This window comes from Mycteria americana, chromosome 19 (genome assembly GCF_035582795.1).
Source record: "Mycteria americana isolate JAX WOST 10 ecotype Jacksonville Zoo and Gardens chromosome 19, USCA_MyAme_1.0, whole genome shotgun sequence".
Classification (NCBI taxonomy): Eukaryota; Metazoa; Chordata; class Aves; order Ciconiiformes; family Ciconiidae; genus Mycteria; species Mycteria americana.
The window spans coordinates 3931231-3957930 of NC_134383.1; the positions used below are offsets into that span (position 1 = coordinate 3931231).

General features: G+C 46.6%; 1 protein-coding gene across 2 annotated transcripts; it reads left to right on the forward strand.

The window, feature by feature from the left end:
* The first annotated feature begins 3481 nt into the window (after window positions 1-3481).
* TBCEL (tubulin folding cofactor E like) lies at window positions 3482-26700 on the forward strand. 2 transcript variants are annotated; one of them, XM_075521342.1, is made up of 8 exons: window positions 3482-3602; window positions 7470-7619; window positions 9879-10018; window positions 13192-13373; window positions 14436-14692; window positions 17468-17594; window positions 18031-18147; window positions 23447-26699. In XM_075521342.1, the coding sequence occupies exons 2-8, from the start codon at window positions 7487-7489 to the stop codon at window positions 23763-23765; spliced, it is 1275 nt and encodes a 424-aa protein (XP_075377457.1). In that variant the 5' UTR covers window positions 3482-3602; window positions 7470-7486; the 3' UTR covers window positions 23766-26699. The 2 variants fall into 2 exon arrangements, with proteins under 2 accessions (XP_075377457.1, XP_075377456.1); XM_075521341.1 differs by lacking the exon at window positions 3482-3602 and adding an exon at window positions 3744-4083 and having other exon boundaries at window positions 23447-26700.

Genomic DNA, 26700 nt, shown 5'->3' on the forward strand with positions numbered 1-26700 from the left:
CCAGCAGTACCTGAGAAAGCTGCCTTTATCTAATAGTAGCCATCCAGCAAATGAAATCAAATTAAGAAAAGGCTCAAGGTCCATTTGGTCCTGTGAACATGACTAGCAATTGCCAAATTATGAAAATCCAATAGATCTTCAGACTGCACCGGTACTGATTTATTTTTTATTTCTATGTTTGAACGTGCAGTCTGAATTTCTGAAGTTGAAAGCTGCATCGTTCCTATCTTTTGGGTACTGATATTTTAGAATTATGACCATGGAGTAACGTGTGTGCTCTAAAAGGTAACTTCAAGGTGCATTAGTCTCAGATAATTGACAGAGACTGAATAAGTGATTTGGGAAGCGCTTATGCGGAACCAAAGATCTTAGTGAATTGTTACCTTAAATTAATGGTGTAGTGAGAAGCTGCTTGGATTTGATCAACTGGTGGTAGTACTAAATGAAGTCAGGCTTTAAAGTCATTAGCAAAATATCTATGCGACAGCGCTGCTATGGATTTGTACGCTAGCATTGTGTCTTAAGGGGCCCAAATCGGCAATGTGCTCTGAGTCCACAGGACTTCCCTGGCTTCGATGGGAGCAGCGCTCAGTATCTCTCAGGATCAGGCTCTTTAGCACGCTGGTGCTCAGGTTAGGCCACGCTAACAGGATTCACACCTTTAACTCCCTTCTTAATCCCCAGATGAAATGGGAAGTCTTCTCTCAACACTTAGTAAATCTCCAATTTTATTTCTCATTATTAAATCATGAAATTGGCCAAAAATGTTTAAATTAAGTGAAAGGAAGAGAGATTTGTGAGAAAATTGAAGTCTCTTTGAGGAATTGAATAATCTCCGAGGATGAAGAAAATTGCGGTTGCCAAACCCAGAAGCAAAAGGATCAAAAAGCTACAGAAAAGAAGTAGAAAATCGTGTATGTCTCAAATCCTCTCCCCCACCCTCCCTCTAAAACCTCTGGTGATTTAAATATAGGGAAAATTATTCTGAGAAGCAGCAGAGTCTACTAGATACTCCTTCCTCTGCTGCTGCCATTATCTCCGTGCACGACCCAGAGAAATTCCGTGATCTCGCGAGCCACCTCCAGCATGGATGAGTACCGTCGGTAGCCCCTGTGCGACCAGACAGGGAGGAAGCAAGTCGAGAGGTGACTCGAGTTCCCATGGCCTGTTTAATCCCAGGGGAGGCGGCGGTGGGAAAGAGGGGAGCCTGCCAGGGAAGGGTCACCCAGGACGGCCAAGGCTAGTAAAAGCTTCGGCAAGCAGACACTTATCTGCCAGGGAGGAGCAGATTGAGACCCATCAAACTTATTTCACTTGAACAATGAGACAGCCAACAGATAAGCGCGTTGAAGCACCGCTAGCTTGGGCTGAATTCAAACCAGCCCCTAGAGGTGAAAGACTATATTGTGTTAACGATTCCCTGACTTGTCCGTCTCCATTGAAATGGTCTTTAATGTAGGCTGGGGGATACACCCGTCACTTTCTCACACTTGCAGCACTGATCGAGCGGAGTTAACACGGACATCTGGTATATCCAGTTGATCTGTAACTATAGAAAGCAGCAACTGAAATGTATTTCAAATCAAAATGTAGCCTGCTGGTGCCAGTTACCAGCTAAAGTATGCTCTGTCTGCCTTCTAGCAACTAAATGGCACAGGTAAGCTGTGCAAAAAACATGAGGATTGTTAGTAAAAGAGTGTAGCCTCTGAATGCAATGGAGTTCTTTATCTCACTGAAACAGATACGAGAAGTAGGGGGGGAAGGAAAACCAAATGGAGACAAAGCTCTCTCCGGAATGTATTAAAAGAACCAAATAAGTCATTCAGAGCATGCGGTAGATGTTTTTTTATGGAGCGTTAGCAAGGCAATGTTCATCTGTGCTGGCCCATGTAGGAACAAAAGAAAACCAATGTTGTGTCAACAGGGTAATAAGAAAGAACACCGAAGTGTTTTTCTCTCTGTTAAAGGGAAATCTGGCCCGTGAAAGCCACGCATATATTTCAGCGCTGACAGCTTGGGCTGCCACTGCTCTCCTGGAAGGAGTCTGGGAATGACAGGGTGACGCACAGCAGAATTACAAGGAGATGGTGCATGTGATTTGGACCATGCCACCTGAAAGCCCTGCACCCTTTCACGTAGCGGCAATGGTAGAATTTGCCCCAGGACGTACAGCAGTAATGGGAATCTTTCATAATCCTGCATCAGGCAAGGTTGGGAAGTCAGTCAGTCTTTCTCCACCAGTGTCTTGAAGATACGTACCCAATGCTTTATTTAAAAAGCTGCTGTGTGTGAAGCAAGTCCCAGCACCAAGGAGAAGCAGGGAACGGGAGACAGAGTAGCTGAATTTTAGGAGCAGTAATAGTCTGGGGCACCTCTGATTAAGCCTAATACAGCTTTTAACTTTGCATTGGGCTTAGGTAATGTGCTGATGGCTCTAACTCTGCCAATGGTCTGCCTGAGGCTCACTGTGCTTCTTGGGGTGGATATTTTGTGCCGAGAGATCCTTAGTCGAACTGGTTTAGCTCCAGGGGTCCCAGAAGAATTGTCTCCTTGGCCTAGCACGAGTTGTCTGTCTCCTGACCGCAAACCTGTGGGTGCCAGCAGTCCAAAGTGCGGCAGGAAGTACATGGCAGAGCAGGAGTTAAACCAGTCTCTCCCCCCGGGCTGATGTAGAATACATTTTCTTGTCCTCCACCTGGGTAGCAGCCACAATGCTGCCATTGTATTCTGCTGCCTCGGTGGAGTGTGCACAAATTGCGGTGTGTAAGTAACAGGATAAAGCTGTCCCGATGATGTTACAGGCTGGGGAGAGCGTGTAGATGCGCCATGGCTATTTGGCTATAACTAATGCAGCTCTGCTCCGAACTTCCCTACCTGCGGCAGGAACGAGAGGCCGCGTTTCAGGCAGTTTCTGATTCTTATCGTGTAATCCCAGCAAGGATGGAGGTGGGGAACCAGGCAGGCTCGTTGCTAGGCAGATTCGTCCACCACGGCCTTACTCCCTGCATGATTTATCATCCGTCCTCGTGAGGTCGCGACCAGCCACCGCAGAAAAGACGTTGCCACTGCTGAGCGAGTAGACAGGAGCGAAATGGGCAAACTGGTAAAGAAGGGCCGGGCACCGCCAGCAACGGGCCGCAGCTGCCAGGCGAGCGGAGGCAGGCGCACGCCGCTGCCCTTACCCGCCGTGAGCGCGCGCCATTGACGGAGGGGCAGCTTTTACGTACTGGTGTGTAGCCAGGCCTTCCCCTCCTGCCCCGCCGGGGCCTGGGCGGGGGGCAGCGGGGTTCTGGGCTGCTGGGCCGGCCCGGCAGTGACCCCTGCCCCACGGGAGGCCCCGGAGCGTCACCTGCCTCTCTCCCTGTCTGACGTCACCGATGAGGTCAGGTGACATCAGAGGACGCTGCCCCGCGGGGGGGGAGGGGCGGCGCGGTGCATGCCGGGCCGCGGGAAGACGGGGCCGCCGGGGGCGTCGTCGTCTCCATGGCAACCGGGGGCGCCACCGCCGGCCGGGCCGCTCACGTGATCGCGGCCGGTCACGTGATGTTTGGCTGCCGCGGAGCTGCTTCCGGGTCAATGCGGGACGCGGCCGCCGGGCCTGGGTGAGCGGGGCCGGGGGCGGCGGGGGGCGGGCGGGGCCGCGGCTGTCAGCGGCCTGCTCTGCGGCGGGATCGGCGGGGGCGACCCGGGGTCCGGCCCGGCCGGGCCGTGCGAGGGGAGCCGGGGACCGTTTAACGGCCGTGTTCGAGGCGGCCGGGCCGGCGGAGGCTGCAGCGCTCGGGGGAAGGCCTCTGGGGGTTCGAGGCTGGGGACCCCGGCCTGCCGGGGTGCGGCTGAACGCACGTCGCGCCCCGCCGAGGGGGCCAGCAGCACAGACGAGGACCGACGGACGGGCTCCCCGCAGACTTCTGCGGCAGAGTTGGTTTTTGCAGCAGCCCCTGAGGGGATTGCTGGTTCGGTGGCACAATGTCCGCGTCCGGCCCAGAAGCACGTCAGGTGGCACGCCTGGCACCTCTCGTGCGTGAGATGCCACGGTCCCTGCCCTTAGCATGGGCTGCGTCCAGAAGCGTGGTACTGTGGCGGGTGAGCAAGTAGTTACGCTTGCTTTGATGAAGTCCCTGACAGCGTTTCGCGTGCTTGGGTAGCTTGCCCCGGTGGCTCAGAGGGTCAGTCTGTCTGCCCTGATAGTATTCATCCATCTGTCCCTCACGATCACTTCAAAAATAATTTCCCTGAATTGTGTCTTAGGAAAAGGACGTACTAGCTTCTTTTAGACAGATGTTTGTCCTGTTGCATCCATTCCTTACGCTTTGTTTTTCGTGTGTACAAGCATGTCAAAACGCATTTGGTGTGTGACTGGTTAGGACCTGCTCTGAAGGCGTTTGGGTGGCACTGGAATTCATTAGAATGTCATTAATGGTGTAATTCTCCAGAATTGTCTCTTATTCTCCTTGTAGGCTTATAGCACTGGGATAGAAATATTTTTTGTGTCGTTTCTAGTGTTCTCCTTTCACTTCACTCGTCAGCTGCACCAGCCCGCCGGGTTTCCCTTGGATCTCAAGTCAGGGTCATGCTCTTCTTTGCAGACTCTTGCCATGTTGTATGTCACTGGGGCCGCAGCCTTCCAGCCGAGCGTTTAAATATAGACAACAAAGACTATTCGTTGATGTCTTTCAAAGACTGAGCGCATCTTTTGCAATCTATGCTGTCATTTAGAAAACCCAAGGTTATTTTAGGATATGAATTGTTCCTTGTGCCGTCAGTAGGAAAACACTCAGAAATGTGCACCCTGCAAATCATCCTGTCCTGCCCTTGTACAGGCAACATTCACTTGAAATGTGTCATGCTTTCTTTGCATATTCTGTTAATCCTTGCTCTCAAGCAATTGTAGTGATTCAGAGAAGCCACGTGCATGACAGATGATTATAGTGAATGAGAAATCTGACGAGAAGGGAAGTGGAAAAGGTGACTGCCCACTCCCTGACATTTTTGTCATCTGGCAATGGCATTGGCGTGCAAAAGTAAAGCTTGAGAAAGAAAATGTTTGTGATTCAAAGTTGTTGAATGTAAATATCATTAGGGCTTTTTCTCAGTTCTGGATTGCTCTCATACTGTATCTGGAAACACAGTTTTTTGCCTCTAGTGTGATGCTAAGGTGACTTTCTCACGCGGAATTTCTAGCTGATGTTTGCTCAGGGGATAAAGAGGAATGGAGTTGATAGGAAAGCAATGTGAAGGACAGAAAGCTTTATGCATGGGCGAGTTCCAGAATTTCCAGACCAGGAGGTCTCAATGTGCATTTAAAAAACAGTATCTGTCTGTCCTACAGTACTAAGCTCCAAAACCACTCTGGAATGAGGCCTTTCAGCCTAAAGCTTTGGCTGTCAACGCAAATTGTTCCTGTAGCGTGCAGAATGTTTTAGCATAAAATTGAATGCCTTGTTCCTAACACAAACTTCGATTTGAGGATTTCTTTTTTGTTTCTGTGTGGACTAGTGATATGCAGTTAAGTTTGAGATATGAATCAACCAAGTTGTTGAGGGCTGAAAAAGGTGTGGGTGGTTTTTTTTTTCAGTAAGACCAATCCTTTAAGTTCCTCTTTGTGACATGTAAAATTTATATATAATTTAAAAATTATAACAGGCGTCAGTCAGCTTGCTTCTTCTTATACCAAAGTCATTTGTGACAGAGTGTTTTAGGTAGTCCGTTCATGAAGAAGTAGAGTAGAGCTTGTTAAACAGGTGATTCTCAGCAAAGGGAACCTGAACCTTAGTTAAATCATTTTTGTTCAGGATTTTATATCTATCCTTGCCTGTAATAAATCTAAAGGAAAGTTTATGGCAGCAGGCAGAAACTTTAATTCGGCATTGCTTAGCAACATTGCTTTCTGCATACGTGTGGCCCCACCACGAACTCGAAAGTATGGATTTCCACCAGGAGTCCTGGAGGTGCAGGTTTATGTGCAGAATGTACGTATCTGCATGAGCTGGGTTTTGCTAGTATACTAGAAATGCAATTATACAGTACTTATAAAATGCTGCTGCTCCGTGACTAATTGTATGCTGTAGGAAATCTGCAGTTGATTCCTGCAAGTTTGTGCCTTGTGTTGTTAGATCGGGCGGATGCGGATCTCTCGTCCGTGTCTGTGGTGGGTGGCAGGCCCTGCTTTGGACTACAAGACCTCTGTGAAACCTGAGAACAATGTGGTTCCCTTTCTTTGTGCGTGTATCAAGCTCGACTCCTTTATTATCCAGAAAGCCGTGAAATACCAAGTTCAGAGCACATGCGGGAAAGTAGGACAGATAAGCTTAGTTCCACCTAGGGTACAGCAGAATGCCGACCATTGCGATATCTTTGTGCCAAATACACTTCCAGCTGACACTCGGTATCTTTCTAGGCAGGTCAGCAGCCCACAACGTGGCGAGTCCTTTTTCCTGTGCTGTTCTGTTCTGTGACATGCGTAGATAGGAAGGGCATGTTTATCTTCCAGATACGTTAAGCAGCTCCAAATTGAATTGGCAAAACTTGCTTTTTGGACTGGCCAAATGATATGTGCTCATATGTGCTCGAGAGTGTTTCGTGACACAGCAGTTGCGTTCTAATTGGAAGCCCAGGTTTGCAAGCAGGACGGAAGAACTGTAGTTCTTTGCAAATGTCAGGGAAGAAATGATGATGCTGCATTTGAGGCCAAAGCTTGCTTTGAATGAGCCACTGCTGTCAGTGAAGATGGGCTCTCACCCTGAGATATCCTGAGTGAGCTTACTATCAAACTTGAGTATTTCCATGACACCGTGTGGACCAACTGAAGGAATTCTTGCTAGCAGAGGGTGCTGAGCTCTGGGCTGTTTACAGCATTGGCCTGATTTTAAAAAAAGCAAACCATAATCTGCTTTGCATAGTGTTTCTTTATAAACAGTTGGGGAGCCGTGGGTCCTTTTTCTTTTTCCTTTTTTTTTCCTTATCCAAAAAGCTGATCTTGACTGAAAGTCCTGAGTTAGAGAAGAGGGAAGTTACAGGATGAAAACACCTGTTCGAGCACTCTCTTGCTCATAAACAGCTCTTTGCTCTTTCTCCTCCTTCCTGCCCTGGAAATGTGTTTAAGAATATCTATGAATATCTCACAGTCTTCTTGTGAAGTACAGAAGTCGCCTTTTGCAGATTGGGGTGTACTGGGAACTGTCCTGGAAGGGCATGTGGGGCAAGGATGTCTTGTAGTTGGCCTGTAATGGGATGATTGAAAGCATGTTTGTGTAGCTTGGGCCCTCTGTTTGCTTTTGGTTTCTTTTCAGGTAATGTTTTACTGTAGTCTTGAATTCGAACTATGACCTGTTAGGCTAATCTGTAGTTCAGAAGAAGTACAGCCTGTGACCTGGCTGGTCACTTCTGTCCTGTGTTGCCAAGGACCACTACTGGAGATGATTATTAGTTGCTGACTGTTTATATGCTCTGTTTTTTTCTGCATTAACTAGAAGTCCAAGAAGGGAGCATGGACCAGCCCAGCGGAAGGAGTTTCATGCAAGTTCTCTGTGAGAAATACAGCCCCGAGAACTTCCCATATCGTCGTGGACCTGGTATGGGGGTGCATGTCCCAGCAACTCCGCAGGGTTCACCGATGAAAGGTAGGGTTCTGGTCTTTCTGATCATCTGTGGGGTTCTGGGTGGGATCAGTTTCTTGGTTGTTCTTGCTTAGGCTGAAAGAAGAATTGCTCTGAACTGACCGGGAAAAGAAACATCGTGATGTATTATAACGTGTTTCTTACTGAAGAGCTGAGAAACTGGAATCTAACAAAAACAGAAAGTTGATCTAGTGACTGGACCAGTTGCTGTAAAAAACAAGTACCTTTCCCTACCCCTGTCATTGCCAGCATAACAGAATCAGAATCCTGTCAATGAAAGATGGAAATAAGGCCCTGTGCGGTGCTGAGTTTTCAGGGTTCAGCAGTCCCTGGAGCTTATTTTCTTCAGACTAGTGATACTAACTATTTTATTAGCGGCTGCAACAACATGTATTTTGACAGAGATGACTTAACAAATACACAACACCTTGATCTAAATTTGAGGTTGGTCCACAAGCCAGTGGTGTCAGGCAGTGCCATCAGCTTGCATCGATGTCTGCAGGTACAGAAGGAGTCCAGTGTTACACAGGAGTGGACCACATTTCAAGCCAAGCAATGAGTTGTTGAATCTCCAGCTAGGCTTCTTTTGTGACAAGTGACTCGAATTTGTGGTTTACTTTGGCTCTCTTCTCAAGGCATCGAATGCTCTCTGACCGTGCTTATGCTGACCTAGTGGAGAAATCCTCTCTCTCCTTTGCTTCTGACCTTACTGCCTTGAGGGAGTTTCAGACAGATGTGTGTCTGAAGGGCTGTGCTGCTCGTGTATGTCCTTGAGCCTCCTAGACTGCAGAATCTGTGTCGCTATTTCCTGCTCTTTGAACTGGATCCATTTGACACCCTTTAGTTTTCCTTCATGCTCTGATGTTAGCGTTTGGTTCTCGGTTTGTACACATGAGTCTGAGATTCACGTTTATCCCAACAGAACTGCCCCTTCTTTGTGTAACCTCTTGCCCGTCTTGATCTGTAAGTGTAGTTTAAATTTCCGTCAGGTCAATTTGTATCGTAACCAGCCCCAAAGGGGAAAATAGCCATGGAAGTTAGCGGAATGAAGTTTACAGTAACTGAGTTTGACAGAGGAGAAAAAAGGGCCTGAGTTCAGTTGAGGATAAAATGTACCGCGTGTCACTCAAAATTAATACGAACAGAAGATTGGCCTGATGGATTATTCAGTCAATGCCTCTCTCCTGTGTGCGAGCACCCGCTTACCTGAGCTGTTTGGATGCTGGAAAGAGGGCACATGTTCGTACATCTTAAAATGTGACCGAGACATGACTTACAAGTACATCATGATGAATTCCCAAAGTACAACTCTGTTCTTGAAAGAAGCCGAACACTAATGAGCCAGGAAACTTGAAAACTCAGATCACTCCAGATAATTGTCTGCTGCTAGAATCCCTTTCTAGTCGTGTAGCTGTCAAGTATTAAGGAGAGAGAAAAAAGGCCACATTTTTAGGAAAAAGCTTGGTGTTAAATTTTAACAGATTTTGATACTCCGCAGAGGTGGGAGAGCCGTATTGTATGTGAAAGAATATAAGACTGATGGCTTGCCTTGCCTAAACGTGGATTTCTTGTGTTGAAATGGTTTCCTGTTACAAATCCACAGCTTTTAACTTTGTCATGTTTTGGCCTTAGCAAATCAGGCAGTGATTGTGATCACTGTGTGAGCTGTGAGAACGTTTACCTGCATAAGAAGGAACTAGACCAAAACCGAAGCAGAAACATTAAAGGCAGAGTAGAGACCTAAGTTTTTTCAGGATGTAAGAATGCTAAACGTTCTACATTGTTGAAAAGGGAAAGCTTAGAAAAGAAATGTTTAAATACATCCTTGCTGTTCCTAACCTCAAGTGGGCTGAGTACGAGAGGATAAGGGAGTCTGACTCTGTGCGACTAACAGTCCACCTAGTCCTGTATCCTATCTGCAGATGCCTGGGGAAGAGCATGAGTTCTGGCAAGAACTGATATGAGACATACTATAAACTACAAAGGACTGGCCTGTCCTCGCCGCAGTGTGGACAGAAGTGCATGTCGTAACTGAAGAGCACTGATACTGAGTGGTACTTCACGTTTAGACACAAGAAGGCTGCTTGATTGATGTTGGTCACTTGTCATAAAATCCATGTTTATCCTGAGATCCTTAAATATGTGTAAATTGTGGATCTTTTCTTTTGCTGAATGTCATGCTTGTTTATGCTTCTTGTTACCTTCTGTAACTAAGCAATGCAATGCTGACCAGAGGGCGTATTTTCTTATTCCCTGTTTCAGATCGCCTCAACCTTCCGAGTGTGCTAGTACTGAACAGCTGTGGCATAACCTGTGCAGGGGATGAGAATGAAATTGCCGCCTTCTGTGCTCATGTGTCTGAGCTAGATCTTTCTGACAATAAACTGGAAGACTGGCATGAGGTAAAATGGTTACCTGTGCATCTTTCTGAATAACTTTGATGGCTATTACTATGACTGCAAATGCATTACAGGTTATAAGAGTACTTCGTTCATTTAAAGGAGAGAGATTTCCATTTTTTTGTGGCTTCTTTCCCATCTTTGAAGCTGACACTTATTTACTTTGACAACAACTGAGCAATAAACGTGATGAATTTAATCCGTTTGGGCACTTCATTCCATTTATCTCGTGACTTACGATCTTGGCCTGTGGGTGACAAATACTTTTTTTTTTTTTTTTTTTTTTTAATCGTGCAAAGCACCGGAACTGGCATTTCTAACATCAAGAGGTTAATGAGCAGTGCAGTTTTTAACAGAGTAAGAACTGAGGAGGTCCAAGTAATGGGAGTTGATTCCCAGCTTTGCCACTGATTCTGTGATGCTGGGCAAGGTATTTATTCTCTCTCTGCTTTTGTTTCCCTATCTGCAAAACAGGTTTAATAACATTTACCTCAAAGGATATTTCTGAGGCCTCATTAATTAATGCTAAATGCTATTATAAAATCCTCTGAAGTGCTTGGATGAAATATGCTAGTTAAATGCAATGTAATACGAGTAAAACAATCGCAATCTGTTCGAGTGTTGTTATCAGTTCCTCACTGGCTTATGTTCTGTTTTTATCTTAGTGTTTATTGTTGGAAATATGTGGAAAAGAACAGGACGTGCAACATAAAAATTATCATGTGTTTCTGTTGCATCAAGCTGCTATGTCTTTAAACAGGTAGTTAACGCAGTGTTTGCAGAAATGTCCCAGCTCTGGCATGGGTGTTGCAAAGTCAGATGCAGGATAGGTTTCCCTGTTTCTGTTATTTGCTTGTTAGCCTAGAAGGTATTAGCTCAGCGAGTGGGAGAGAGATCTTAGGTTTGTCTGTCGATATTAGTGCCAGGGAAGATGGTTTTGTACTGAGGGCATATCTGCTAAGAACTGGGACGGTGTCTCCTGGCTTGTTTTATTCTGACCCCAAAAGGCCCCCTCCCACAGTAATGAGGTGCTGCCTCTCCACTCCTTGTTCTGCCTCTTAATCTCAGTGGGACTGGCCTCATGTCTGGTAAGCAGCTGGGAGAGCTGCACGCACACTTGTTACTCATAAGCTGCATGCCTCGCACCCTGCTATTTGTTCAGTCTGTTTAGGCTACCCTGGACAGCACAATTGCCATCTTCTGCATGAGCCGCAGCGAAGCAGGAAATGAAAGGCTTTCTGTGTACTTTGGCCCCTTCCTCCGAGACAGGATTAAGTTTTCATAGCCCATCCGCAACAGATAAATATCTAAGCGACTCTTAAGAACTGCTAGTGATGGGGATTCCAGATCCCTGGGTAGCCTGTTCCCATGCTTAGCTAATAACCTCATAGTCTAAACTATGTAACTTAAGTCTCCCATGCTGCAATTTAAGCCAATTACTCCCTGCCCTGTTCTCAGCAGGCATAGAGGAGCATTCGTCCCTGTTCCTTATATGACAGCCTTTTATAGCCACGAAGAAGAGCTTTCATGTCTCCTTTTCCTATTTTAGTATAATCCTGAAAAAATCCAATTCTTCCAATCATTCATCATAGGCCATTTTTTCTAAATCCTGTGTTGTTTTTGTTGCTCTGATGTCGTTCCAGTTTGTCTACTTCATTCCTAAGGCGTAGTGCCCAAACATGACATCACCTAAGATGAGGTGCGAAGTGAGGCAGACTAATTACCTCCAGCATCACGTACGCAACACTTGAATTCAACCTCTGCATGAGACAATTGCCCTTTGCTAGCAGCTGGGCCCTGTTGTTGACCTGTGTATGTCATGGTCTACCCCATCTCCTCCCATTCCAATCGCTTTGTGGCGTGGAGCGCTCTAGCCAGGTGTTCTCTGACTTGTAATTATTTTCTAGATGAATGTCTCTTCCCCCGAATGTTAGTACTTTGACTATCCTTGAACTGAACTTCCGTCTTACAGGTTTCAGATGGCTTCCCTTTGGCCTCTAGTCTTGTACCACAATGTGATGGCAGCCTTTCCCACCTTAGTATCACCCGCAGATTAAGAAAATGCATAGTGTTCAATTATTCTGGTCATTGAAAACATAACGAGTAGTATTCTGCTAGAACACTCCCTCAGTATGTCTGCTAGCTTTGTATTGAACTCTTAACTTACGCTGCTATCCTGGGCACTGTAAGTCCCCAGTTGCTTATGCGACTGGTTTGCGGATGGCATCGGAAGCTATCATTCCCTTAGACTACTTCCCGCTGAATTAGTGACCCAGTCAAAGAGGAAAATCAGATTGATGTGATGTGTTCTTTACGAATTGATATTGCCTGGCTGCTCTGTTCACTTAATCATTATTAGATGACTACAGATTGATCATCTAAATAACCTGTTCCCATATCTTTCTGTGTATTAGCATTGTCTAGGTCAGCACCTACCCCGATCACACGATCCGTTATGTATCCTGCACTCTAGAGCTGTACAGTTGTCATCTCTGGCTTTTCCTTCTCTTTCTTGATCTTTCTTTCTTTCTTACCTCTCTGCTACTTTGCCCTCAGGTGCACATCTGTATGCACAAAAAGAGAAAGTAGCCACAAGCAGAGTTACCTGAAGATTTGGATTGATTGTAAGAAAGATGCTGTTTTCAGAGTAATGGAATCGAATAAGAAATTCATTGTATGTGTACAGTGAGCTTCTATCTGTCTTTTACGTTGGGCAAAATGGCGAGGTCTGTGGCTACTGGTGAGCAGCGGAAAGCTGAGCAAGTGAGCAGAGTGTTGGCCATAAACTCAAGAGACGTGCCTATTGCCTCCCTGCTAAAAGAGGGGTACGGCATGCTGGCTCCTGTAACGTGCTGCTGCTTAAGCTTGGTGTTGAGGTGGATTTTATGACCTCTCCCAAGAGACCGGCTGTCTCTTATCAAGCTGCTCGGATAGTGTAATTAAATGAACTGTTGAGGTGAATGAGCAATTAACCAATCAATCTAGATCAGTGAATAGCTGGAGTATGAATTACAGGTAGTTATCCAGAAGCCTTATTTTTTTTCCCCATATCATTTCTTTGGTTTGTGGTGATTCCAAAGGGCCCCCTTTTAGGAGACGGGATATTATTGCATGAGGTCCGATTACTGCCTGATACGCATTTCTTTCTTTCTCTTTTTTTTTCCCTCCCCACTTAGGTCAGTAAAATTGTGTCCAACGTTCCCCACTTGGAGTTTCTAAACTTGAGTTCCAACCCTCTCAGTTTGTCCGTTTTAGAGAGAAGGTGTGCTGGGTCTTTCGCTGGTGTTCGCAAACTTGTGCTCAACAACAGCAAAGCTTCCTGGGAAACAGTCCACACAATCCTGCAGGAATTACCAGAGTAAGCATGGGGAGTTGGGTGTAGAAAAGGGTGCTCGCTGCACGCAGGTCAAGGCTGACTTATCAAATCACACGGTGAGGGATGAGAGGGGCATGAGGATGCAAACATGATCGGTGGAGAAAAAGGGAATTTTTTTCTTTGGGAGCTTGGGAACCGGCCAGGTGAATGCTTTACATTGTCTTAAAAGCTGAACTTGTGTGGCACTGCAAAGCCCGGGGCTTCTTGTCCAAATCTAAATGCCAGAGATGGATAATCACCCTGACAACGTAGGAGGTGACATGCTTTTCTCTGAGTCACTGCAGAATGAATGGTGCAGTGCATACCTGTATTAATGGCTTTTGAATGGGATGTAAGTCTGAGGGTCTGGCCACTTGTCAAGTAATATTTCATCATGCTTTTCTGTGCAAAAGTGTTGATTTCTGTGGCTTGCCCACGGTCCGCCTTGGCAGTGGCATTGTGCTTCCCCGAATGTCCTTGGTGGCTTCATTTTGATAACAGATTCCTCTTCGTACGGCTTTGTAAGCGGAGATGATGAGAGCAGTATATCCTGCGTGGCCAATGTACGCTTCCCTGGGATTAAGGGAGCTAGTTTAGTCGTCTGAAAACTTAGTGGGACCTGTTCTTTCTTTAATGGGAATCTTTGGCAGAACCAGTGATGTGGGGAAAAAAGGGTTATCTGTGTTGTATAAAAGCACCTTTTTAAATAAAATGGTGAGCATTGAGAGCAGGTACCAATCACCATTGGAGTTGGGTTGGTGGCTTGTTGGGCACAAATGTGGAACACCACCCCGAGCAATCTGTTACACAATTAATACTGGGACGCTAGGGAACACTTAGAGGTGTTTTTCATCTGTGGAGGAACTTTACGGATGGGAGCAGAGACATAGTCAAAACACTCCATTTGGAGTGCTCAAAGATCTTCTCTACACCAAGGTTTCAAATCACATAGGAGCCGTTACAGAAAGTCGTGTTAAAATCGCATATGCATGTCCCTGTATCCAAGAGGGTAGCCATTCTCAAGTTATGTTGAGATGATGATATGATCTTTCTTCCCCTGTGCAGCTTGGAGGAGCTCTTCCTGTGCCTTAACGACTATGAAACAGTGTCTTGTTCTCCCGTTTGCTGTCAGTCTCTCAAATTACTCCACATAACTGACAATAATCTTCAAGACTGGACTGAAATTCGAAAATTGGGAATTATGTTTCCATCACTGGACACACTTATTCTGGCTAACAACAACCTCACGACCATTGAAGAGTCAGAAGATTCCCTGGCAAGGCTGTTCCCCAACCTGCGATCCATCAATTTGCACAAGTCAGGTGAGAGCCTGGAAGCAGTATGCTTTTTGTTCTCAGCATAAGTGACAGCAGTTGATCGGAGTCTCTCCTCCTGAGTAGGTGAAAAACACCCTTGCTTTGTGCTCTTTGAAACTTTGGCCTTGGGGTGGTTGCTTCTTAGGCCTGTGCTAGCAGTAAGTAGCCTGCAGTCAGCATCGCTTCCTGCAAAGTATGAGAGGGGGCTGGTGAAGGCACAAGTGCTGAGCAAGAGCCTAAACCTTTGGGATAGTTCTGTTGCTGTAGCGGAGATGAAAATGCCCAGTGACCTTTGTCCCAATCTATCCTGGCTTCTCGGCAGAATCAAAAAGCTGTTGATAAATGTAGTCCCAACAGACCTATCATGTTGAAGTCCAGTTTCCTAATGATGCTAATGCAGGGCCACACAAGCAGATGTACTGAAGTGCACTGACCCCTGAAGAATGTAGCATTAGGAGGGGAAAACAGGCAAGAAATCAACTTGCCCATCTCTGTGGGCTTTACCTGCTGCTTTTGGTAGTTAGTCATTATCTAAAAGATGAGTCAGAGTAGCGTGGACTGGCAGTTATTCAAAATGAGCTGGCAAAGGTTTTTTACATTAGTAGTTTCCCTGTTTCCTGTCCCTGCCTCAGGTGCTCCTGGCTGGAGAAGGATAAATAAATATCTGGCAGTGGAGGAGATGAAAGAATCTCATTTGCCTTTTATTCCCTGTTTTATCTTGGATAAAATGAGCGTATGTGTAGGTATGTGGCATGTAAGGGCCAAGCATTTACCAGCAAAAGCTGTCTGTCATCTGTGCTCAGTTATTAGAAGCTCACCACAAGTTATGCTCGAGGCTGTTTTTACACTTCAGCCCCAGAGAATTTTCAGCCAACACTCCAGAAAGAGAATAAGCATTTGGCATATCAGGAGGGGCATCCCGTGCTCAGAAAGAGGGAGCTGCAGGGCAGCTTGTGAGGGCTGTGACGTGTTTGTGAGATGACACGTATGCCAGAAGTTCTTCTGCAGGAGTACTTAATGCATCATCATCTTTTGTTCTTTACAGCTTTATATGCTGTGCAAGCGATAGTAGTGTTAGCCAAGGTAGAAGGTACTTTATTAACATGCTCTGCAATGTAAGCATCAAGGAATCCCTATAATAAAAGCTTAAAGCTAACTAGAGGAAGAAAAGCCTGTTAAGCTGGATTTGAAAGCACTGTCTTACTGAGGAGCAAGTGCTCCTGTGGTAAGTAGTTTTGCAATTTTGATGGCAGGTATTTAAGAACTCTGGATTCTGTATTGCATTTTGATGTTTTGGGAGCTGAAAGTCAAATAGAAATCCCAAGGAGCATGTTAAACTTTTTTATTTTTTTTAGGGAAAGCTGCTGCACTCCAAAATTCTGTCATGTGAAGACTCCAAACTGGCACCTCTTTTTGCAAGCTCTTTTAGCTTAGCGGAGATCAGGGATGAGCTAAAGATAATGATTTTTAGTGAAGTTATAGTGCAACGGGGTCACGAGGGGATGAACAGATTTTCCTGCCGAGGCGGATGCCGTGGCTGACATCAGTTTCTCCTTCAGAGGTGGTTGTCTCTCTGCACTAGCTTCCTCCCAGCTACGAGAGCTTTTTGGCCCTTTCAGAGCAGCGTGATTCAGAGAGGTACCAGGCACTCTTTGGTGACATTGCGCCCCAGAGATCAGGTGGAAGAGTTCTCCTCCTGTCACAAACTTCTACTCGGTTTGTCTGTAAATGTGGCTGATACTGATACCCAGAGGATGGCTTTAGGCAAAGGTGACCTTGGCAGAGGTGTTTCAAGCACTATGGAAAAAGGACACTCTCCCTGCCCGCCTCGCACACAGTGCCGTCATACTTACAGGAATTTTGTTTCTGCTCTGAAAAGAGCCCCTTCTTCCCAGTTGTGGTTGTGACACACGGTTTGGGCTTGAACTTGGCATTTCCTGACAGGCTTAGCTCAAATGAGACCCCTGATTTTGTTTGATATGATAATTCTTCTCTTTTTTTGCGTTTTCTGTGCTGTATGAGTGAAGCTGTTGAATGTTGTTTGGAAAAACCAGTTTTCTAACTCGCATTGCCAGTGTAAGCTTCTGGAACAGTCATCGAAAAAGCATCGCGGTAAATGTTTCTGCAGTCACAGCAGAGGGAAGCGAAGACAAGTAGTGTTGATCTCTCCATGTAATCAGGCCTGTACTGTTGCTCAATCCTCAGCTTTTTTATTTTACCCTCTCTGCTTGCCTTGCTATCCCAAATGTCAGGTCTTGAGGGGGCTGAAATTGAGTTAAAGCTTTTTTCATTAAATGACTGGGTGGCTTCTGGGACTGTTTTACCATTGGGTTGTGAGCGGAAATGGGACCCAAGGTGGTCGTGTGTGCGAGGTAAAGGCATTTGATAGCTATTTAGTGACACCTAAGAATGACAGAAGTCCTGATGACTTTAATGCTACTTAAGGCAGTGTCTCTTTATAGATGCAGCCATCATAACTGATGCTAGTAAGTCTCGGCAGTGAGACCAAAGACTGAATGGTCCATAAAAAACCAAGGTCCCTAATCAGCCATGGAGATCATCCTTCTAGACTTACAAAACAGCATGAGAGAATTTAAACTACTCTGTCTTGTAAGCAAATGAAGGAGAATTTTTGCGGCACGTTATGAGCAAAAAGCCAACTTCTCAAAGAAACAGCAGCTGATGCTTGTCTGTCATGTATGTTCTTTGGCTGCATCTGATTATCTTGGATACATGATGTATAATCTGTGTTTGTTTAAGCAAGTCTTTTCTTCCGAGCAGGTCTGCATTGCTGGGAAGACATTGACAAGTTAAATTCTTTTCCCAAGCTCGAGGAAGTGAAATTGCTAGGAATCCCTTTGCTGCAGTCCTACACCACCGAGGAACGCAGGAAGCTCCTAATAGCCAGGTCTGTTGCTTGTTTATTCTGCTCAGCAGAAGTGTTACATGGCAGTGAATGGCTGGGTGCAGGTAATTGGAGGAAGAGGCTGTTAGGAGATGGGGATTTGTATGAATTCACCACTCAGAAAGATTTGAGCTTTTTTTTGTTGTGTGGGAAAGTTGGAGTAGTGAAAATGTTAAGTCTAACTTCTCTACTTCTCAGATAATTTTTTGAGTCTCATACATGCCTGCACACACGATGCATATATGTGGCGAAATGATAATGCTTAGTTTTGAATGGGCTTGGAGAAACTGCGTGGAACTTGCCCTCTCTCCTGAGGAGACTGAGGTGTAAGCTACCTGGGAGGATTCTCCTGGTGGTAATGTTGTGGCACGTAGCTTTTGATGGTGACTATCTTGTTGGTCACCCTGTCTGGGTTTCTCTTCTTGGTGTCTGCACGCAGGTTGCCATCTATTGTCAAGCTCAACGGAAGCATCGTTGCCGATGGGGAGCGAGAGGACTCGGAGCGATTCTTCATACGATATTACATGGAGTTCCCAGAGGAGGAAGTCCCATTCAGGTATGAATTCTTTCTCCATTCTTTGAATGGAGAGCAGGGGCAGAAGGGCGGTGAGGCAAAAGGAAAGGTGACTGAACAGATGATATTACATGGGAAATCCAGGCTAGCTGTTCCACGAAAAACACATCCCTTGCCTTCCTCCTGTCTTGCCTTCCTCAATCTGTTTTAGTTAGTGTCGTTATATTAGAGTGTTGTCTGATGACTTGTCGAATCACTTCTGAGTCAAATTTGGTCTTAAAGTGTCCGCGTCAAGTGCCATTAAACAACATGACTGTTCAGTTCATGATCTTCATTGCTTCCTGGCCTCCCCGATGGCTAGCTTCATAATCCACCTGTGTTTGGGAGTCCCCAAAAGCCAGTACAGATCGTGCTCTCTGGTGCCAGGCCAGGGCATCTAATTCTCTTGACCATCTGGTGTGTGGAATGTGACTGGCAATGGGAAGCTGTCCCCTCACTTTCAGGCCCGCAAATCGCAAGTCTGATGGTTTTTCTTTGCCAAAAAAGTATGCCCAATGATCTGTTAATCTTAGTAAACTAATGAACTTTGACAGATGCTGTTCAGTCAGTATCTCCTCTGTGCCAGCATCTACTTACTGCTTCTTAATGGGCTGAGGAAGGATCATGGAGCATCAAGCCACTGCATTTTTGTGCCTTTTGCCCTAGGACCCTCATGCGCTTTTCAGACAATGAAGCTTCATAGCCCTTTCTTTACAGAAAGGGAGTAGGACAGAGAGTGTGTGTCTGTGTCTGGGGGGACAGAGGGAGGTAGGGACAAACTGCGGTACAGAAGATCAAAGGTATGGCCGGGTACAGATGACAGACGTACAAATGTAATCTGCTCGGTGTTTACGTTGGCTGGTCAGTGTTTCCTCCAGCTTAACTCTTAGGTAAAATGTCTCGTGTTTTTCAAAAGCACTGCGTATGTGACCTGCCAGTACAGTAAGGGCATGGGAAGGCTAGAATGGGGAATGAGGGCATGGCGTTTTGTATGAATACTAATAGGTCCAGCGATTATAGTATTTGTTAAAGGCATACTGGGGTCAGTTCAGAAGCAAAGGGTACTAATGTAGTCAGGGAGACAAGACAGCTGGCGATCCCTCTTGTGCCTTTTTCTGAGGACAAGTCCTGGCTTGTAATTTTAGAAGGCCTTGAAGCGGAAAAATTGAAACAAATATTGGAAGGGATAGCAGCAGAGGCGGAGAATGCAGGAGAGAGGAAGGGGAAGGGGAGACGGGAACTGCGAGCTCGTGGTGCTGCTCCCAAAATGGATTATTTTCCATAACATTTTATTTCTAAGAAAACTGTTTCATGTGTCTGTGTTCATCGCTCTAGAAGGGGAGAATAGCAGGGCAGCTGGGCCCAACAGCTGCAGCGGCGTTCTGCCCTTTGGCAAACAGGGCTTGGGCTGACCTGGAAAACCAGCCGGGAGAAGGCAAGGCAGGCCTTTGCGCTGAAAGCAGTGTATTTGTTTGCAGACGGGGAGGGGAACTAAGGTGCGAGTAGCCCTTTGATCCTGGTGGAACAGGTGGGCCACCCTGAACTCAGGAGGAAGGGTTTGCGCACGAGAGAGAAGGTAAATAAATAGCTGGCAGGCTCTGAATCTTTTCCTGCTGGACTTGCGTCTCTGGGTATTGTGGTGAGAGGTGCCTTGCATGTCCAGGACCCATATATTGTTGGGAAGGACGCAGTGGGGTATAGCTTCAGACACACGTGATGCTACTGTTAGGACGTGGCCTTTGGGAACAGGCTGTGTGCACCCGCGTAGTACACAGTATCACACACAACTAGGGTCGGTTTCCAGGTGGGAGCTCATGTAAGAAATTACTAATATCTCACCCATCCAAAAAAGCTGGGCTGATCTTGACCAACATGCTAGCTTTATGCTATTTTGGTAAGATACGGGAGAATTACCTCCCCCTCTGATTTCTTAATCTTTAAACACTGTTACTGCCCTTTTCGTGGTCAATGGGCTCTTTGTCTGAATTCCTTCATCTCTGCAGCGTTTCCAAGAGACTTGTGCTGCTACTAAAGAGGGTTGTTCTGTTCTGGAGGAGTTGTGTGCTGCTCCAGACTATTTTCTAATGAGACCGCAGATGGCTGAGAGTGTCCCTAGTGCCGAGGGCCGGGTTTCAGTTCCTGGACCTGTACGCAGCAGCCCTTGTAGGAAGGGAAACCTGGCATTCTTTGCAGAGGGATTTTTTGTGTGTTTGTTGCTAAAGCTTCCTCTTTTTTGCTCCTAATCTGGTGTGGTCTCTCTGAAGGTGATTTGTAATTAGAATCTAATCAGGACACATGCATGTTGTTGCTGGGGGTATGGCATCTGCATTGCAGTGCTGCCTCAAGCAGAGGAAGAAGACACACTTGGGCACGGAAAACTTACGAGTATTAGCAGCCCCCCTCAAGACTGTCGAGGTGTAGCCCGCGATAAGCAAACAGCACGCTCTCTCCCGGCAAACTCCCCTGCTTACATCGCATGTCTTCATGGGCTGCAGCTCAAAGGGATCGGAAAGGGAGGGAAATGGACAGAATAATTGCACTGTCTGGATGTTGTGGGTTAGAAAGGAGCACCGAGCGCACAATCCAATATCGACTGTCTTGAGTGACGTCTTTGTGTCTGTGGGTTTTTAATGAGTCTTCTGCTTCTCTGGTCCCCTGTTTATCTGCAGAGTATCAGAGACCCTTTTAGCCAGGCTCAGTTCTTCAGCATCTTGTGCTCTGGCAGCCAGCATCTGTCAGGCTGCAAGGGGCGATTATAAAAGTCTCCAGGGTGCCTATTATCGGGGTACAAAAGAACCATATGAGCAGTGTGCCTTCATCCTTATTGATTTGAGGGAAGCCAGTCATTCAGACTCCTAACTTTCTTTGCAGGCTGCAGCTAGCATACAAGGAGCAAGGAGCAAGCTGTGAAACTTGTTCTGCCTTTCCTCAACATGAGAAAATTTAAGACAACATTGTCTGACCCTCTGTGTATTTACAGCATGCATTTGGGTAATCTTAGCCCACTCATGGTACTTCTCTCGTTCAGCTTGCTTGAAATGTGTCCCCCTCTTTATACTCTTCCCACCATCAGCCCTGTTCACTGCAGTTTCCCTTAGTGCATGAGTCATGGCAGTACTTCTAGTTGGCACATGAGAAATTGCTGCTGGTCTGCAGCATGTGGAGACGGTGAGAGTTGAAGGGACATCCCAAAGCGGGCCGAGGGCCTGGGGCAGCAAGGGGCGGGTTTGCTCTCTCCACCTCTCCAGTTGGCCGTTGCTGCTGACCACATCCTTCTGGAGGTGGCGGAAACTGTGCTGCAAAGAAATCCTCCTCGTCGACGACACCTTGGCTAGCACTCGCTCTTACTGTGGGCGGTAGCCCAGTGGGTAAAATATGGGGAGTGTGTGGTCTCCTCTGAGCACTAATGACTTTTTCAAATAAATAGGCCTGATCCTATCACCCAGGTGACTGTGAGAGCGGGACTTTGGACGCTCTGCCCTGGTGAAGGCTCATTTTGTCCATGAGACTGGGGAAATCGTAGTGCGTTGTGGCCCTTACCTCATTTCCCGGCAGACAGAGGGTCTGCTGTTCTCCAGGAACATTCCTGCCTTCAGCAGGACTCCCTGGGGTCACCCGGCCTGCCAGGTCCCATCATCTCTCGACAGGGGCCGTGACACAGCACCGATCGCATTCAGCTCAGACTTGGATCAGGAACAAAAAGAGCTTTCTGTACGGCGCATAGTGGAGGGCCTCTGAAATGTTACCTTTTCTCGGCAGCTCTCAGTCTTTGTCATTTCAATCACATTGTGTTTTGTGTTGCTGCTTCTCCTCTTTCCCAGCCAGGCAAGGGAGACGCAGCCTTTCCGGATCAGAGCGATACCCGCTGGAGGCAGCGGGAGGGTGGGATGGGCTTTCCATTGCAGGGGATGGCTTCCCGGGACGGACCTTGTGAAGGACAGTCAGAGAACTTGGCTCCAAGGAGAAAGTGACGGTGGAGCACGTGGCTCTGCTAGTAAAATTCTGATGTTGTTTTAGAGTAGGTGTGAAGGATCAGCTGGCAAGAAGTCCCCTGTTTGTTGTCAGCTTCCAAACCGTGCGGCAGCTCACCTTGATTCGGTGATCTTGGTGAGCCCGTGCCCAGTGGAGTGTAACATTTGGGACCTAGCTGGCCTCTTGGAAAACAGCAGGAACATCTGAAAATCGATCAGGCCGTGAAGCCACAGATACTGGGAATCTAGACTGAGGGCTGTATCCTTTGTGTGAGCACTAGCTTGGTTCTGGCACTCTTCAGTGAAGTGTTTTCACTGGAGCAGGAGGTGTAGTCTTGCGAGTGTAGCATCCTCTCTTTCTTCCAAATCCCACTGCAGCCACGGCGGGGGTTTCTGAAATTGTGGGAGCCCAGTAGAGAGCTTCGATGCTCAGTTTTGTTCAGGAATCTGTTTTGAGACCAGTCAACTCGAATATCTCAGGTCGGTGATAACTTCACCTTCCTCAGCTAGACCCCTCCTCCCTAGTCAGACGCTCACTTGGGTTCACGTCGGTGCCACATGCAAAACGTGCATGCCCCCACGTGCAGCTTGGGGACTGTGAGACAAGGTGACTGGAGTGGATGGGCTTTCTGGGTTTTATTTTCTCCTTTTCAGCATCTTGCCTGAGAAGCACTGTGTGCTCTGTGGACTGTCATGCTGGCAGGGGAGAAAACAGGACTCATACCATCTGGATTTATTCCTAATGGATGTCTGTTCAGGTCATCAGACTTGAATCGGGGTGAATGTTGTCTCACATGAGGAACATTCAGTTCCCCAAAGTGTGAGAGATTTGGTGGCAAATGGAGAAGAAAGCTGGGGTTTTCCTTTAGTCGCTGCTGGGCAGGAGACTTGTATGGAGAGAGGCATGCACTTATGGGCTTTGAATGCTAGCACAGCAATGTTCTTTACTCGTGGGAGCCTCATCCATCCTTCCCACCTTGAGCGAAGTGCCAGCTAAACTGAGAGATGTTTCTGAAGAGCCATATGCCAGCTAGTCACTGACATGGAGGATGAGGACAGCTCATTGCTGTCTGGGTTCTGGTTTTAGCTCTCGTCAAAGAGTTCTGGGGTTTAGATGAATTGCACCTTGCAGTCTGCACTTACCCTCTTGTCATCCGGTCACTGTACTCTCCGTGCAGATGTTCATTTATACTTTGCAACCTAATAGCGTCCTTGGATGATTGCAGCTAAAGTGGGGTAGTATCATAATGTGAAACAGAAACGGACTTGTGAAACCTGCATTGGCTGCACGAGCATCTGCACCATAACTCTGGGCTTGTTTAATTTTTCAGGTATCACCAGCTGGTCACGAAGTACGGGAAGCTGGAGCCCTTGGCAGTCGTGGATCTTCGGCCACAGAGCAGCGTGAAGGTGGAAGTTCACTTCCAGGATAAGGTGGAAGAGATGTCGATCCGTCTCGATCAGACTGTGGCAGAATTGAAGAAGCACTTAAAAACTGTGGTGCAGTTGTCAACAAGCAACATGCTGCTCTTCTACTTGGACCAGGAAGCTCCCTTTGGTCCCGAGGAGATGAAATACAGCTCGCGAGCACTGCATTCTTACGGCATTCGGGATGGAGATAAAATTTATGTGGAGCCCAGAATGAAATAGCCTCTTTTGACCTTGTGAGTGCACACATGTGCACACACCTGCCCCCACACACCCACACACATGCATTAAGGAGTTTTTGCAAGGTTTTTATTTCGGTTGGTTGGTTGAGGTTTGGTTGTGTTTCTGTAGCAGGTAATTTCGTAGCCCGGAGGGAGTGCCCTGATCTGAGAACCATGCCCGCCATCCGCTGCAGGTGACCTTGAGGTGGCAATTGACTTCAGTGCGTGTGTTTCAGTGTGTGCAATACCTTGATGTTTTCTTCAATGCTCCGGTATACTCGTGATTTGGCATGAATGGTCAGTTGTTCAAGCTAAAGAATGCTAGGGTCTGTAAGGGAGAAGATAGCTCAGTGCAGAATTTGACCTGTTTTTTGCTTTTTCTAAATTTTTGGAGTTTTGGCTCCACCAGAGCACCCTTTGGCCTAGCTATCCGACTGTGGCTCAAGGTTGCTGAAGTATTTTTTTGCAGCTGGGTGCTGTCTCAACCTTTTGCTGCGCTCGAGTTCACTGAAAAGATCTAAAACAGTATTCCATTTGATTCAGAGCTCAGGTACTTAGTGTATCCACTTAACTCCACTGGTTTGGTTTGTATGAGTGCACAAAATGGGGGAAAGAAAGAGGCCTTATTAGGAAGAAACAGTTTATTTTCAAAACGCATGCTCTATATCCACGCTGTCCTGTTCTGATTTGAGAAAAAAAAAGTTTTGATTTCTGTACCCATTTCCCACAGTGTCTGCAACCTGTAGCACTGGCAGTCTGGAGGCAAAGGGACCCTTGCCATGTGCGTTGCAAAGTGAATTTTGGAAGGTGGTGGATGGGCGTTGCGTTGGAAGGGCTTTTAGAGTAACAGGTCAAAAAGGGGTGGAAGACCAGATTCCCCCGTTGGCCATGATGCATCCCCGCGATGCTGAAGAGATCCTCCAATATGCACTTAACCTTGTACCAGTTTGTACTGAAAGTGGAACGGCTAAAATTGCTCTCCTGGGAGAGAGTAAGAGTAAAGCTGAAGTTTGTGTTTGTTGCTGTTGCACCAGAAATGAAACCTAGCACTTTTCCCGGGGGCCCCTGGCTGTGGGGTCCCTGCTTAGGGTCCGAACTAGGAGAATGTGTTGGCTCGGATTAGTTTCTAGAAGATGAGTAACAAAGCAACTAGACTCACGTTTGTTGTAAAGCAGGTTTTCACTATCTATATTGGCTTCCCCCCACACGCACCTCATAGGCATCGCGTGCTGCTGTTTAAATTAGCCCCCATTTTCTACTGCAGAGCAGATTCCCTTTCTCGTGCGATGAAATCCTCCTTCCTTTATATCTCGTCTCGCTTTCCTGTGTCCGCCCTTGTTCCTCTGTCCCCCTGACAAGTTGAAGACTTTTCAAATTACCTAGTTATAAGCAGCTGCATAAAAGTTTTTGAAGCTGTGCGGTGAGGGCTCTAGTTACACGTGAACTTCTGACCTTAATTTTGAAATGCTCCCTTATCCTCACGTGCACTTTCTTTCCCATGATGCTTTTGTCCACATCACTGAGCTCCTTTTATATTCTTGGAGTTGTGTATTTCTCTTCATATTTTACCTAGATCGGGGGGTGGGGTAGGATGGGGAGGGAACGAAGTATTATCTCGTAGTCTTCAGGTGCAGGATGTGGGGACTGTTCGGAGGGGAGTGGTTCCACATCCAGAGTAATGATTAAAAATGGGAGGATTCAAGACAAGTTAATAATTTGTGCCTCATCCCCCTGCCAAAAATGTCAATCTCCTGGCCCCGTTGAGATGAGCAATAGGAAGCGGAGCAAGACTCGCCGTAGGTGGCGTAGAGGCTGCGGCACGTAGCTGCGGAGCCGTGGTACCCGTAAAACAAAAGAGCAGGGAGATGGCAGCAATGTAACATAAGATGACGCTTTTATAAGCTAGAGCTTTACTGAAGATGTATTTTCCATTTGGGCAGAGAAAGGCATTTGCTGCCTTACAGCAGAACTCTTAAGCCAACACTTCTGTATGATATATACATACATACGCATAGGAAAAGTTGTGTTTAATAAGATATTTTGTTATAAAGCAAAGTTTTATGAAGATATGGTTGTTTAATATTAGAAGCCTATTTCTTCCCTTCACCTGCAGTTTAAGTAGGTTATCCCTCAGTCGCTGCAGTGTCAGAGGTAAGCGACTGACGGGGATGCAGAAGTATCTCTGACCTAATTCTATAGAGCAGTAATTGCCTATGTGGGTATATTTATGGCATTGTAACTGATATTAATGAGATGCTGTAACTATTGACCAACTTCTTCAGCACAATTAAATGTCTCGGTTTCAGAGAAGGAAATAAACAAAGACCATTAAAAAATTGAATGGGATGTTAAAGAAGACCCAAGTATGTGCTTGTAAGTTTGTTCACCCACAAAAGGTTAGCCTGTCCGCAGAGGGAACGGTGCTGTCACCGCACCGGCTCCGAACTGTCAGTAAATCCTGCTTTTATTTACGGCGGACCTGGTGGGAACTGGAAGATGGAAAAAGAGAACACCTACTGGCATACGAGGTCGACAAGTGCCACGTAGCTGCCGGGGATTTGGTGCTAACACCCAAACCAGCTCCCCCGGTCTGTTGGGTCAGCAAAAGTCATGGTATGAATATCACCGCCTTGCCACTTTGTCAGGGGAAGGTTGTTTCTGGACAACGTTCTCAAGCCATTCACCTTCTGTGCAGCTAGCAGAGCACGCGTGGGGTGGAAACAAAAATCTTGGTTGGCTTCCCAAGGAGAAAGAGTCACGTCCAAAACCCGGGGACAGTTTATGCATCCAGATGATTGACTTTGAAAAGTAGGGCCAAATGGCGCACAACCAATGAGTCAAAATATCCCAAGCTGGCTCACTTTCCTTTCGTAATACCTTTTGGGAGAGGGTCTTGTACGTGTGCCATGTTACCGCTTAACAGAGGACCGTGTCTT